Source organism: Myxocyprinus asiaticus, chromosome 3, assembly GCF_019703515.2.
Source record: "Myxocyprinus asiaticus isolate MX2 ecotype Aquarium Trade chromosome 3, UBuf_Myxa_2, whole genome shotgun sequence".
NCBI lineage: Eukaryota > Metazoa > Chordata > Actinopteri > Cypriniformes > Catostomidae > Myxocyprinus > Myxocyprinus asiaticus.
The window spans coordinates 7,586,979-7,603,323 of record NC_059346.1 but is presented as its reverse complement, the minus strand read 5'-3'; the positions used below and the strand labels follow the sequence as shown (position 1 = coordinate 7,603,323).

Genomic DNA, 16,345 nt, shown 5'->3' with positions numbered 1-16,345 from the left:
AGGCTACACAAATAAAAACAAAACACCTTAATAATGATTAGATAAAAAAACAATCAAACAAACAACACAATCTATTTCTCTCTCTTTGCCACCCCAGCATACCCGCCCTCCTTCTCTCTCGCTCTCTCTCTCTCTCTCTCTCTCTCTCTCTCTCTCTCTCTCTCTCTCCATCCATCCGACTGCACGCGCGCTTCGTCACTGCCTCTTTCCGTTTCTCCCGCGCGGCTGCACGGACACCCTTATCGCTGGAATACTTTCTGCTTCAACCGGGAATGGCTGGATGTGTCATTTAGCCTATTTGGATTCATCCCGACAATATAGTTTTCCCTGACTTTGTCCAGCTCTCGGCAAACCTTCGGGCTTGTTTGTGGTTCACGCGCTGCTCTGGTGTCTGTCTCGGCAATCTAAAGCTGATCTTTGAGTTTGAATGTTACTGCGATTTTTGTACTCCAATGACTGAGGGAGGAATCAACGGGAGACTTTGTTCTCCGTCCCGCGCCTCTTACACGGCGACCGTCGGGTAAAGTTCGTCTTCTTCAGTCTAACGAGAATCCAACCTCTTTCTGGGATTACTTATTTGCTGGATTTATTTGTAAAACATGAAGACTTTCATTGTTGAAGGTAAGTCTCAAAAAATAATGTAAAAAGTTACATTTACTTGATTAATTGATGTTTTCATTTTAAAATTAACGACTTAAGAAGTTTAATTGTTTTTCTATGTATACATTCGCTGGACTGTCGTCTTTGACCGTTGCGCCGCGTCTCGTTAAGGAGCGCCGCGTTTATAGACGACCTGTCAAGTTAAAAAGAACTGTTAAAAACGTGTGTCTCTGTCTACACCGGATGCGGGCGGCGCGTCGCCTAAAATGCAGTAGAACCCCATTATAATCAGTGCTGCTGTCTAAACTGGAAGCGTCAGTTGCGGCGCGTCCGGACGCGCCCGGTATAGACAGGGTGTCAGGACACTCGCGTTCTGTTCTAATCGTTGCGCTGCGTCTATTTTTTATTTTTATTTATTATTTTTAGAAGGCATGCGTCCTAAACATTTACAGCCCATTTACACTGCGAGCGACACGATGTGACGCGGTAAAACTCGAACGCTGCCGTTATTATCAACCAAGTTGTCTGTACACTGCAAGCGCGACGCTTCGTTGTGTCGTAAGCGGTGTAAATGAGTGACTCAACGTCCCATGAAAACAGTCTACTGGATCAGGCTGTTTTGGTGTTTAGGCGAGGAATCATCAGTGTTTGCTTTGGCTTGGCACGACGCGAGAGGAAGTCTACGGGAATTCTGCTCTTATCCTGTCCGGTTGTACTGTATGTTTCCCAACTCATCAGTGCGCGCTTATGAAGGGATGCGCGACCTTGGGCCCTCTTCAGCCTTAATGATGAAGACCTAAAGGGCATCTGCACTGGTTGATCCAGGGTGGGTTGTGCATGGTGTTGACTGGTTAGTAGTTTCCGACAGGAGACGAGAGCCATTAGAAGTTCCCCTTTTCCCCTATTCCATAATTCATAGCAATCGGAGGTCCGTACACACACTTACTAGCTGCCTTTTTTCTATTAAGTTTAATCAGAAAGAGTGAAACCAAGGTCTAAAATGTAGTCTTCATTGTATTTAAGGCGTTCAAAAAGGCGCTGTCCATGGTACTGAAATGATTGAGCTACAGACTCTGAGAGCTGAGTGCAGCTTCCTGCTTTGCTGTTTTCAACCCAAAGAGGACAGCAAAGCTTTATTAGGGCACCGTAGAAGTATATTAACAACATCAGTTCTGCATTATCCCTTGTCTAATTAGGAATTAACAGTGAAGACTCGAGTAACAGACTCGAGAATGGTTGTGTTGCACATTTTAGTTGGTTAACCGATCTAACTAAAGATCACATCACAAGAGCACAACACACAAGAGTCTTGAGGGGTGGTATAAAGCAGTGACTGAATCCGTAAGGCTTTCCCTAAGGCTGGAAGCAGCTCAATGCACAACTCTCGACCAACAAACACAATGCATTTTAGATTCTTTGTAACAATGAAAAGGGTATTGCATAATTACAAGTAAATAAGGCTATGCAATGTCTCACACAAGGCCATCCTGTGCATTTCCTCATGCTTTGTTCTCTCAGGTTAATGGATGCAGAGTTGCAATGTTGTTTAGGATGCCAGATGGATGGATACTTCTCACTGTGTTTAGACCCACTGGGTATCTGTAGCCCCTCCCACCCCACTGAGCTAAGCTGATTGAGCTGAAAATACATTAAATATTCCATCACAGAGAAACTGAGTGCTTTAAGGATGAGAAACAAGGGTAGTTTAGTATCAAAAAAAGGTTTTGCTTTGGTAAAGAGAGCCATTAGTAGGTATTTTAGGATATTTGGATGATAAATGTTGTAATGTGGATCCTGTAATTAAAACTGTAAGGAAATTGTTGATTGGTGACAGCCTTCTGGAAAAGATTTATCTTGTTCTCTTTGTCTGTCTCATTTTTGCCCCTTTCAAGTAATGGTCAACTATATAATAATCTGTATAATTTTATCACACATGAAAAGGTAACAAAATACTATATTGGGACCATCCTAACAAGTTTTGGATCTCTACAGTTGTCAGTCTCAGACACCCAAACACTTTTAGAGCAAAATAATAATAATAATAAAATCAGTACAAATGCAGTATGGTTTGACCACCTTTTGGAATAATGCATTCCAGAGGTTTGCAGATGTACATTTCTGTAATCTAAAACAGATATAGGTATTGCGTTAAATGGACCCTCGAAAATTGAGATTTTGACATTATTGTTCTTGTGTGAATAAATAAATATACACATATAGTTTCAGTATTATTTGTACTTCATACATTTGTTTTAACATCCCACATTTGGTTTTCGACCATTTATAATGTGTAAAATGTTATATATTTATGTAATTTAACATTTTAGCATGGAGCCACATTGAGAGCACCATATCTCTGGGATTTAACCATATAAGGCCTTAAAAATGAAGGTACAAAAAGGAAAGTTTGTTCTGAACCAGAATCTAAAAGGACATTATGATGCATTTCATACTTTTAGAGTTTTAGGTATTCCAACTTTGGAAAAACAACAAACAAAAAAAAGTATTTTTTTTTTTGGACACCAATACCATATAATGCAACAAGGAGTGCTGAATTCAGCTGATCTTAGAAATATATGTACATTTCTCTGTTTAAAAATAATTACACTACCGTATTTCTAAGGTTATTTATTTTACCCATAGTTTTGCTCCAATATCATAGGCGATCAACTGTCATTTTGACCCATCTGAAAAAAATAATGTAAATATTAAATAACTCAGTAAATACTGATCTGTGGCATTTAATAATTTGGCTTTTGTCATCATTTATATATTTCTTTAACCAGTAAATTTTTTTATAAATAAATCAAAAACCACACTTTGAGCCAGGGACCTCTGGTTGTTTTGACACAATATCCAACTATCATTTTCCTTAAAATTTCAACATTATTCTTTTGCTGCCTCGCAAGTGCTGGTATTTCCTCCAGGAAATGCAAATCTAGTTTTAGATGGAATTTTAGTTAGTAGGCATGGTGAGTATTAGGGCTGAATGATTTGGACCAAAAAATATAATTGTGATTATTCTGAAAAAATTGCAATTTGAACTGTGATATGGTAAACATAAAAAAAACCACCTGTGATTCCTTTTAACCAAAATTAAAATATGTTTTGCCCATGATTTACTGCCAACCAGAAATACTGTTCTAGAAAGAGTGTTCACACTTGAGTCCTCTAAAAAAAAAAAAAAAAAGAAATAAAAAAAAGAAAAAAGAAAAAAAAATACATAAATAAAACAGTGACTTTTCATCGTTATTTTTTTTAAACCCAGTCAACTTGAATTTCATATTATTGCCAGTCGGTTCGAAAAACATGTGTAAAACGCTGGAAACATTCCATAAACTTCACTGCAGCTCTCCAGCACAAAACAACATGGGTGAAATGGCTGACGCAAATATCTTATGGCGAGCTTCTTGTTGAAGGCTTCTTCATGTAACCCTCCATCATGTCACTCTCAACAAGATCCTCTTCAGAATCATCCATTATATACACAGACAGCAAACAAGTCATTCCCACTCTAGTCTCATATTACCAACCAAATGATGAGGATAATCAGAATACATGGCAGAGAGTACTGACTCACAGAGAGAGCTCTGTTAGAGAGGGAGGGCCCATTCTGCTGAGAGAACTCTCTGTTACAGGACTTCATCTGTTACATGCAGGTGCAAAGGAGAGTATCAGCTGAAATTAACTCATATGGGTTCATATAAAGTGAATCAGGCTAGTTGTGGCCCAGGTTGTGCATTTCTAAGATTATGGAGGGACTTTGTTTCTTTTTCTTTATAATTCATACAATAATGGGTGCACTATTAGAGGCAACATTAGATGTCTGATTGGTATTTCACATGTTTTTCAATGTCATTTCTAATATATCTGTTTATATGTGATATATTAATTAAAATAAATTAAAATGTCAAATTTATAAGAGGAAATTACCTCAGTGCAATAGAGGCAAAAATCTGTTTGATGAATGTTGTGCTTTCAATATATATATATATATATATATATATATATATATATATATATATATATATATATATATATATATATATTTCCTTAAGGTGATAGGTGTCACCAAATGGATTTGGAAAAATAATGATTGTTTTTTAACTGGTTTCCTGAATACTCCCCCCATTTATTTCCAAATATTTCCGCCACAACCTCACGCATTGGTTTGGTCAATGTTCCTGTGTCGGGCTTGTTAAATGCTAACACACTGAGTGCCACAGTATTTACACTTTTTTTTCCTCCCCTTTTCTCCCCAATTTGGAATGCCCAATTCCCAATGTGCTCTAAGTCCTCGTGGGGGCGTAGTGACTCGCCTCAATCCGGGTGGCGGAGGACGAATCTCAGTTGCCTCTGTGTCTGAGACCGTCAATCCGTGCATCTTATCACGTGGCTTGTTTAGCGCGTTACCACGGAGACATAGCGTGTGTGGAGGCTTCACACTATTCTCTGCAGCATCCACACACAGCTCACCATGCGCCCCACCGAGAGCGAGAGCCATATTATAGTGACCATGAGGAGGTTACCCCATGTGACTCTACCCTCCCTAGCAACCGGGCCAATTTGGTTGCTTAGGAGACCTGGCTGAAATCACTCAGCATGCCATGGATTCGAACTTGCGACTCCAGGGGTTTTAGTCAGCGGTATTTATACTTTTTGGGGAAATTGATCTATACAGATTGCTTACTTATAATATCTCTGCATATTAAACTGGGACATCAAAACATCACACACGTCACCTTTAAGATGAATTACTGCAGACATTTTTTAGAAATTACCAGGAAAAAGCTGATTTCAAAGCAGTTTGCAAGGCAACACAAAATGGCTCCTTCCAAGAAAGCAGCAGGAAGCTTCTCTTGTGCATTTTGGAGTGAGAAAAATATCAAGGTCACAGATATTTTCCTATTTCTGCCAGATAGTCTTCCGATCGACAGCTAACATCCAACTGGCTGCTAAATATTGCATTTAAATGTAAAAAAAAAAAAAAAAAACGCATGCTGTATCAAGGTATAATAAAAAACAGGTATCTTCAAAACAAGGGTCTTGCACAATTAAATAATTAAATTAACTATGTAAACAAGAAACAAATCAGCCTCTTGAGGTTTTGTGTTGACAACAATACAAAGCAAGCCATTATCATAGAGATCAGTTCTAATTATCACTGTTGTAAGTATAAACCTGGTTTGCTCAACAGTGTCAAACAGTGAGATGGCTGCACTGTTTACCATTCAAAATAAGGCTCGGAGAGAAAGGAAACCCCACCCTAAAGCCAGGAAGCAATTAATGACTCATTGATGAGGATTTAGATCAGTGGTTCTCAACTGGTGGGTCACAGGTCTGGTCACAGACAGCAAAAAAAAAAAAAAAAAAGAAAGAAAGAAAAAAAAACTAACCATATAATCATGCATTGTTACACTCAAAAGAATGAACTTTCACTATCTTCAGTTTTATTCAATCCTCCTATGTTCTTATTATAAAAAAAAAAAATAAAAAAAATAAAAAAATAAAAATGTAACCTAGGGAACTTAAATTCAACAGAAAAAAGTAACATAGTTGCACTCAATAGTGCTTACCACTGGCATGTATTTAACATGCTAGCATTTCCTGTCACTAGCTAGCATATCATTAAAAGAGTTTCAGATATATTGACATGTTAAATTTTGTTGGGTTTACTTGATTCATTTAGGTTTCCTCCACTTGAAGTATTCATGATGAAATTACATGTTCATTTTAATTTAAAAATTTCAAATATGTGGAACCACTGTACATGATTTAATCATTTTTTTTTTTTTTTTTTTTTTTAAGTGATAGGATAGCTAAATTAAAAGGCTTATCAACTTTTTAAAATGGAGAGAAAAAAAAAACAAACAAAAAATAAACTCCCAATTATTTTGTTGTTGATGTTAAATGCAGTGCATCCATCTCTGTGGAATTCTGATGCAAATTCATGTCACTTAGCCAAATTAGGAAGATGCCAACTTGGACAGGTTGCCTGACATAAAAAAACAAAACAAGGCAAGGTAAAAGAAAATACTAAAATCTCCTATTCAGCCTATGTCATGTTAATAATTTTGCATAGTGTTGAGCCTATCCAGTTGATGGTAATATTACTAAATGTTAATAAATTATTAAATGTTAAATATTTTGTTACTTGTTATTTTTTATTTTTTTATTTTGTTGATTTGCTAATTAATGTCCTATGTAAAATGTTGATCCTGAAGTAAAACAATTTGAGAACCCCTGATTTTAGGATAAGGAACAAATGGATTGTATATATTCATCTATAACAACAACAACTAAAGGTGTAAATAATAAAAAAAAAAAAACATAGTTCTATCAAGCAAAAGAAATATTGAAATATTATATTGAAACATTTATCTTACCTGTGCCGTTCACATTCATTTGATTGATTAATACCCATACTACACTATATGCCAAAAGCTGTCTCATTTGTTTATATTTTTTATGTCTCCTAAGGAATTTTAAGAGAAACATCTAAAACAAAGTCCATATTTAATCCATAGTCCATACTCAGGTACATAGTGAAACCTTTGAGCAATAAAATTTTCCTGTGGGTTTGTCCTTGACATATTATGTAACTGTATGGATTCTAGGATGGAGGAAACACATTGAAAAAAATAAAATAAATAAATAATAATTTAGGAATACTGAAAATATAAGCTTTCTGTATTTCATCGGCTCCCTACTGTCAAAGCTGCATGCAGCTGATGCTGTTTTATGCAACACTGGTGTATTTAATTCTGCTTTAAAACATAATACATAAATACATGCTGTTGCATCTAGTGGGAAAAGTAAGGCAGACAGTAGACATGTTGAGAGACAAGGACATGATGTCTGAACAGACTCAAGTAAACCTTATCAAATCCTCTCTTTAAATGAACTGAATCCAAAGTATTAATCTCACATGCATCAGACAAGCTGTGTGTTCAACTGAGTAACCAGACTGCATCAACTGAGTGACCATTTAAAGATGTACTTTAGTGTGTTTGCACTCAGTAGGAAACATGGGTTGTTTGTCTTGCGTATGAGAACATTATAAAATCTGCTTAGCAAAATAAGCCTAGCAGTCATGCCTCCAGGAGGTATGAAATGGTGTTACTGGCAGGTACAAATGCTTACAGTACATGTGGCAGCTTTTGACTACTAAAATGCTTTGAGATCAAGCGTGCAACAAAACATGCATTGATTTCAATACTTCAATCTGTGAAAAAGTAAATCTTTGCAAAGTGTTATGTCATCATGACAACAAAGTTGTAAAATTGGATATAAATCTACAGAGATATTTATCACACTATTGAATTTATCACACTAAAATTATGTCTTAAATCTTGTGGCTATACATTTGAAATAGTGTGAATTTTAATGTTTATGGACTGGCCACTTCCATTGTAAGTCCCTTAGATTCAATAAAATTTACTTTCACTACTGTTAGGTTTACCGAATCCTCACTTGTAACCAAGTGAATTTAAATTAACTGAGTTTCATTGAAAATTTTTATTTATTTAGTTTTGTTATGAAATGTTGAGATTTAGAACAGTTTCTGTTATGTTGAAGTTTGTGGGGTTACCATTATTGTGAAGCAACCCGATCTCATGAAAATTCGTACACTCTCAAAAAATTGCTCTTTGGCTGAACTCAATTCAGTTGCGGACAGTGGTTCCACATGTTTGAAATTCGTTTTCTTAACCCTTGTGCGTCAATAAAAAAAAGTTACTCAGAGGTCCTTAGAAGACAAAAAAGTTTGCGTTAAAAAACTGCCATAGTAATATTATATATTAATATTATTTTACACTTTCAATGAGTAAATGTTTTTAACCAACATCAGTCCTGATCATAACTACCAAATATTCATTCATTTTCAGGATTTTAATCCTTTAAATGCCAGTTTGTTCATATAATGCCACTGTTGTTATTTTTATAAAAAAAATAAAAAATAAAAATAAAAAAAAGAATTATTTTCCATATACTAAATGCTTAGGGTTTATTATTATTATTAGTTACACACATACAAAACACATTCTGACATCCATACCAACACACCCACACATTTTAGCTGCATCATTTATTCAACTGGCTTGCAGTGCTCTATAATAGAGCAAACAGAAAATAGGAAAAAAGCATGTATTTGCTCCATAGGCTAAACATGAGAAAAATGGTGTCATCATTGAAGCCAGGGCTCCGGAATGAAAGCATAATATCATAGAATTCATGATTTTATGTTTTAATGACACTGGGATCAAATATTGCAGGAATTTTTTTTTTTTCCTGAAGGTTTTGAGTGTAACTATTTTTTGTACACAATGTATTATAGATGTATTATAGGAACTGAGGTTGAAATGTCAAAATTCCCCCAAAAATACCAACCTTTGGCAAAATATATGCCATTGTCATTAACACAGCCAAAATGATAAAAAAAAAAAGAAAAAAAAAAAAAAGAAAAAGACAAAACTGTCCCGAAGGTCGCACAATTTAACTTTTAATTACTATGTAATCTCAACACAAACACTTGTGCAAAAATAACCTAGATGAATCGGGTAAACCCACCAAAATTTGACATGTCAACGTAACTCAAATAAATCTCTTCTTTATGTACAGTACTAACTAGTGAAAGTGAATGTTAGTATACTAATTACATGCTGATTGAAAGCACTACAAAGTGTAGTTTAGTAACTACTCTAGCACAGCAACTGCTCAACAAAGCAAGCAATCAGTGTCATATGTGTCATCTACTGTACCTGTCCTCACCGTTAGCTTAAGCTTCACTCTTCACCATAATGGTAACCCCCAAAACTCCAACATAATAGAAACTCTTCTAAATCTCAACATAACAAAACATTAAACACTAACAAGTATCCCCCTTTATATTCTTACTGCACAAAAACATATAAAAGAACAATTACTTTTAGCATTTGCTCTCCCTGTCGAGTCCCATGCGAAGCATGCTGGGAGATGGAAATCCCCTGCCCAGTTTCATCAAAGCTACATTAACACCACAAAAATATTAATGTAGTCCCAACTCAATCTGATTAAGTAAACTTCCATTTTACAAATTTAAATAGATAAAACACAATGAAATCAAGTTTTGATAAAATGTTCTAGAATTGCGTTGCTTTCTTTCATTTTAATTACGTAAATTGAACAAGCAGCAAAAATTATATTTTTTAGTGCATATTTTACGAGTTGGCTATTTCGTATGATTTTGTATGATTTAATTTGTATAAATTAGTATGATTCATCACATGCAAATGCCTGGATGTCTAATGTGGAAGTAAGCGCGAGTTCTGCGCATGAGGCGTTAAGGACATGCTTATTAATTTTATGCCCTTACCCAAACCCCTTATCTAAACCTAACCAATCGGTAGAGTGTGTAAACATGATAAGAAGTTGTCGTGTGTGACAGAAGCAAGTAATTGTCACGTATTAGATGGAAACGATGTCCAGTGACGACATTGGCTCTAGTGAAAGTTATACGATATTATACGAATTAGCCAAATTTAGAAAAGTCGTACGCATCCTTACAATTTCACAGTGAGAGAGTGTGCTGCCTGAAGAGTGGAGCTTGAGCTTAGGATGAAAACAGGTACACAATGTACATTATATTTATTGTTTCCTTCATTGAGCAGTTGCAGTGCTAACCATAACATTTTCACCAGGCTGAGCTCTGTGGTATTTTACACATGTATTTAGTAGGGCTATCAATTTAACACATTAATTCAGTGCGATTAATTATATAAATAATAACTCGTTAAAAAAATTAACTCAATTAATTATGTCCCCAGACCGTAATAAGGAATATTCCTACTAATGGAGCAATTCAAGCTTGGAGTACCATCTGTTTTTTCAAGGGGGCAGTAAGCGAAAACTCTGACTGTATAGGCAACACACAGCTTATACAGAGAACAAACCACACTCACCAACAGCAGACAGCACAAGATGAGAACGTGTTCTTGCTCTCAAACTCAGCTTGATGAAGCTCAAATCCAAATGCAGGGATCTCAAGACGTGTTTTTCTACGTTTCGGTAACTATATTTAACTTGACACTGCCACCTAAAAAAAAAAAAAAAAAAAAAAAAACTGTATTATTGTGATGCAATGCAACCAAAATGAGACGCTCCAGAAGCGTCCGTCTGATACATGTGTACATTGAAGTGTCCTTAGAAAAGCCCTTATAATAAGTCTACCTCGGACAGATTGATGAATTCAGTTGCAGTTGTTGGCCAATAATAGGGTTATGTTCAATAATATGGAAATAAACATTATATTGGATTCTAAAGCCACTTTTTGTACTGTATTATCAATGCTTTACTCGTCGGTCAAAATAACGTATTACATTTTAATTACTTGAATTATTTTTTATAATATATATAATATATATATAAAATATATAATTATTTAAATATACTGTAACTATTTATAATTATTTAATCATTATACATAATTATTTAAATAGTTAACACTTTACAAAAAAGTTCCATTTGTTAACGTTATGTAATGCATTAGGTATTATAATAATAATAATAATAATAATAATAATAATAATTTTTTATTTACTAAGCACCTTTCCCACAGGTCAATGTCGCTTTACAGTAGAATTATGTCATAAAAACTAAATATACATAAACAGAGTGACAACTCAGAAAAAAACAGTAATCACAACAAACAAACAAACAAAACATTAAGAGGTAGAAAAAAGTACTGCGAGAATAGATACACTTTCAACTGAGACTTGAAAGCCGAGATGGAACTTATAATACAAAGCTCTAAAGGGAGTGAGTTCCAGAGTTTAGGTGCCATGACACTAAAGGGTCTACCACCCATAGAGGAAAGACGAAATTTGGGGACAGCAATAAGCTGAGAACCAGAGGACCTGAGGGAACGCATCAGTTGGTAAGGGTGCAGTAATTCAGAGAGATAGTGGGGTGCAAGGTCATTGAGGCATTTAAAGGTTAATAGAAAGATCTTGTAGTGGATTTGAGAAGAAACATGATGAACAAACAATGAACAATATATTTTTTACAATATTTATTAATCTTAATTAATGTTAGTTAATAAAAATACAATTGTTCATTGTTAAACTTTTGATTTTAAAAATGTATTAGTCAGTGGCGGATTTAGGCATGGGCGACACGGGCAGTTACACAGGGCAGCATCTTGAGGGGAGGCGGCACGAGGCACCCACACATTTTAATCGATTGACAGCCCTAGTATTTAGCATGCTAATATTCTCTGTCACTAGCTAGTACATAAAGAAATAAAACAGATTAATTTGAGTTACTTTGAAATGTCTAGTTTTTTTGGATTTACCCAACTGAATTAGGTTCCCTCTAAATTAAGTATTTGAGTTAAGATTACATTTTTTGAGTGAACTGTAACTGCAATTTCTGCCTTTTTGTTTTTCTTTTTTTTTTTTTATAAATGAGAGACAAATCTTATAAGAATTCATAATAATTTACTTAGTAAATAATTAATAAGTAAAAAAAAAAAAATGTTTTTTGGTAATCAACATTATGCTAAAAATGCTGTTGATTCAGCTTAACTTGTATTGAACCTCAGTCTGGAAATTCCTTTAAAGTTCCAAAACAATACATTATTCTTCCATATAAGACAACAGAGAGTGGAATTCGCATTCTCTTGATAGATGTTCAAATGCAACTGTTAATCTGCATTAGTGCCCCTGAGCTCCTAACAGGCTGAACATCTGATCATAAACTTGCCCGCATTAAATTCCACACAAAAGTTTGTATGTAAATGCATTGAAAATACTGCCTGGTAAGAGTATCTAATTGCACCAAACACAGCGCTTTGGAACTCACAACATAATTGACTAGAAGTGGACAAGCAATAAAGCGTCCCTCTGAGGATTAGCTCCAGACAACCACCACTTTCTCCTTTTCAATGCAAATATGATAAGTATTAAACTAAGAAGTGCGCTTGCTCTCCTCTTTCAAGCTGCGGTAGCTGGGTTCTGTTCTTTGGCAAAGATTAATTCATGGTTATTCAGCCTCTTTTATTCTCATTATGGTACCTGAATATGAACACTACAGCTAGCAACCATTTTTAGCCGAACATGCCCATAGTAATGAAACATTTATTCTTTAATCTGTATGGGAGAAGTCTCTGTGAGTATCTGAATAGAGTTCATGACAGATGGGCTGGTAAATAGTTAATCAGACCGAGTACAGAACGACCTTAAATTAGGTGCATGACTGGAGCCATTGTCTGGACTATAAGTCACTCTCTCGCCTCACTATTTTTCTATTAGTGTCTATGTTTGGTCCTCTCTGCCCACCTTTACTCTCTGTTTTGTCCCTTTTTCTTACTTTTTCACACTGTGATCACTCCAGCACCCATGAATATGACAACTTTTAACACTAAAGATCCATTAGTGGCTATCTTTTTGCATCATATTTTAGAAATCAGCACAATTCGACTGTGAGAGCCAGGAGACTTTGGATTCATGGTCTGACAGAAGTTCTATACGATACAAATTTCTTCTTCTGGTTTGAAGCATCGCTAAATAATGGGTATATCTGGAAATATATAAAACTGATCAAATTGTTTTGGTGTTTGCCAGGGCTTCTGGTGAGTTTTTACAACCATGTGTAGTTCCCGTAGGGAAGATAAAATACAAAAGAGATTTCTTTAATATCCCAATAGTTTCTCCTTGACAGCAGTAAGACTGTATGGAGAACAAATGGAGACCCTAGAAAAAAGGTACTGTTTAAGGTACAAGGTGGTACCAATGCTTTGGGAACATATATGTACACTTAAGGAGACAAACATGTAAGTTTGTTTTGTTGTAGTTGTTGTTATTGTTGTTTTTGTTCCCAGAGGAACAGAGCAAATCTGAGCAGTGTCAGATAAATTTGCAATCAAAAGTCAAAGATTTCTATATGAACTCATTTCTCATCAAATTCAAAATCGAACTCTTTCAAGACCAATTTATCTGAGCGACACTATGCACATTATTGTTATAGCTCTATGCTCTTGCTGTACATCAACAATTGTCTCATTTGTTTCTATTTGTATTTCTGCTTAGGAACTTTAGTAGAAAGCTCTTAGACAAAGTTGGTGCTTTAAAATGAAACACAAAGCAGAGCTCCATTATGTGTCCTGAATGCTTTGAACAAGCAAGCTTTAAGCAATTAAATTCTCCTCTGGGGTTGTAATGTTGAATTACTGGGTACAGTACAATGAAACTAATAATCTGGATCCCAGAGGACCAATGGAGATAAGGCACAGCCAAACACAATATCATTTTACATAAGTTTATCACTGCTAAAGAATTGTCTCTTGCTGGGATCTGAGACAAGCATATTTCTCAAATTCTAAAACATAACCAAACTATATTGATTCTTTCTCTGTTAACTGATATTGTTGAGTAACATGGACCAGTTTTATCAAATGTGGACAAAAAGTGCATTTGGAAAAACTATTTCCATCTATTTTTTTGCCTCTTTATTGAAAAAAGATCTTATAAACAGAATCTTTCTGGAGCAACAACAAAATTCTGTTTCCATTTAGCCTGCTTCTTATTAAAATTTCAGAAGTGCAAGCATTGGCTCTCTTAGACAGCTTTCTCCTCTGAGGAAAGAAAAATCAATGGGTAAAGAATAGAAAAAGAACCACAGACAGATAAGCATAAAGGGAGAGAGACAGACGGATAGCCAGACAGAGAAACACGGGCTGAAAGTGAATGGTTAATATACCCACGGGAGGCACGGAACACCCTGTAATAAAATAAAAGAGCAAAGCTTGTAAGTGTGAAACATGGTCTGTATAAAATATGAAACGTCTGGTATGTCATCATAAGCCTAGTTCAAAACTAGCAATTTCAAGTCATTTTTATTTGTATAGTGCTTTTCACAACACACATCGTTTCAAAGCAGCTATACAGAAAATCATGCTTTAACAGACAATGAAACTGTAATATCTATAATGTCTTAGAGTCATCATTGTGTAGTTTGATTAAATATGATTGTAAATTGAGTATAAAAATAAATAACTAAATAATAATTGTATTTAGAACCCCAGTGAGCAAGCCGAAGACAACTGTGGCAAGGAACACAAAACTCCATTACATGTTGGATAATGGAGAAAAATAACCTTGGGGGAAACCAGGCTCACTGTGGGGGCCAGTTCCCCTCTGGATAAACAGCATGAATATAATGCCAACATTACCTATTTGTGTGCAATGCAAGTTATGGTTTAAAATTAGTAAACTAAGTAAGTGTTAAGGGCCAGTGTTTAAACAAAGATTTTGTATGAACTATAAGATTAATGACTAATGTCTATGAAGTCCATCCTGGATTAACTGCAGAAGTTCACATAGATGCATTGTCCTTTGTTTGTTGACTGATGAAGGCTTTTGTTGGCAATTAATTGATAGTCTATGTATTTCATTTAAAAAATGTAGTCCATCAGTAGACAAAGGTGATGCAGGCAGAGATCAATGAGGTGCGTTGCAGTTCAATCGGCAGGCCATTTTGGTGAGGTTCGGTGGGGTCCATCCTAAGTCCAAGTTTCAGGCAGTTTCATATGAAGTATCCGATGTCTTACAATTGGAGTTGGCATCAGTTCTTCCTCTGAAGTCCATCGTAAATGGCTGAAGTGATATCTGTCTAGCACCGGCTGTAGTTTGTCGTCATCACTCAGCGACAAGTAGCAGTGGAGTCCGACATCAAGCAGGAACGGAGCTGGATCTGGCTGGCTCTGGTAACCTTGGGATATGAATCCCGGGGTTGAGACAGGGAAACAAATAGAATAATACTAGTGTTGATCCCATTCAAATTATTGCAGAGTTATAGATTATGAGAAATGTTTCTGAGAAATGTTTCTGGTTCCGGCAGACCAAACTAAAGCAGCCTTATTGTGAGTTGATGGATAAATTTGGTGTATGCAAGGCTAAATAGATGAGTCTTTACTCTAGACATAAACTGAGTGAGAGTGTCTGCATCCCGAACAGTGTTAGGGAGACTATTCCATAGTTTAGGCAAGGCATGTATATTTATACAGCACATTTCATACACAATGGCAATTCAAAGTGATTTACATATCAATTTTAAAGAAAAGACAAGATACATAAAAAAATAAAATAAAAACCAATTAAGAATGTTTAGGAGCCAAATAGGAAAAGGATCTATCTCCTTTTGTGGATTTTGATATTCTAGGAACTATTAACAGGCCAGAATTTTGTGATCGTAATGAACGTGATGGAATATAGCATTACAGAAGGTCACTTAATACGAAATTTGACAGGTAGCCAATGTAATGACGATAGAATGGGGCTAATATGATCATATTTCTTGGTTCTAGTCAGCACTCTGGCAGCTGCATTTTGAACCAATTGAAGTTTATTTATTGAACTTGCAGTACATCCTCCCAGTAATTCATTACAATAATCTAGACTTGCGGTCATGAACGCATTAATTACTTTTTTGGCATCAACAACAGAGAGCATGTGCCATAACTTAGCAATATTTCTGAGGTGGAAGAATGCTGTTGTACAAATATTGGAAATTTTATTTTCAAAGGACAGATTGGTATCAAATATAACACCCAAGTTCTTCACTGTAGAAGACAACATAACAGTACATACATCAAGAGTCAAATTACATTTTAGCAGCTTATTTTTAGAGGTTTTTGGTCCAATAATTAGTACCTCTGTTTTGTCTGAATTGAGTAGAAGAAAATTTCTGTCCATCCAATCTTTGAATTCAT

At 35.4% G+C, this 16,345-nt stretch overlaps 1 protein-coding gene across 2 annotated transcripts in view; it reads left to right on the top strand.

Annotated features, from left to right (window-relative positions):
• Positions 1-220: 220 nt before the first annotated feature.
• The window catches only part of rtn4r (reticulon 4 receptor), a 141,354-nt gene continuing 125,229 nt past the window's right edge, over positions 221-16,345 (top strand). The window contains exon 1 of one of the 2 annotated variants that reach the window (XM_051680090.1): positions 221-621. In XM_051680090.1, coding sequence (XP_051536050.1) covers positions 600-621 — 22 coding nt within the window. In that variant the 5' untranslated portion in view covers positions 221-599. The remainder of the gene's footprint in view (positions 622-16,345) is intronic. The other variant, XM_051680099.1, reaches the window with a different exon arrangement.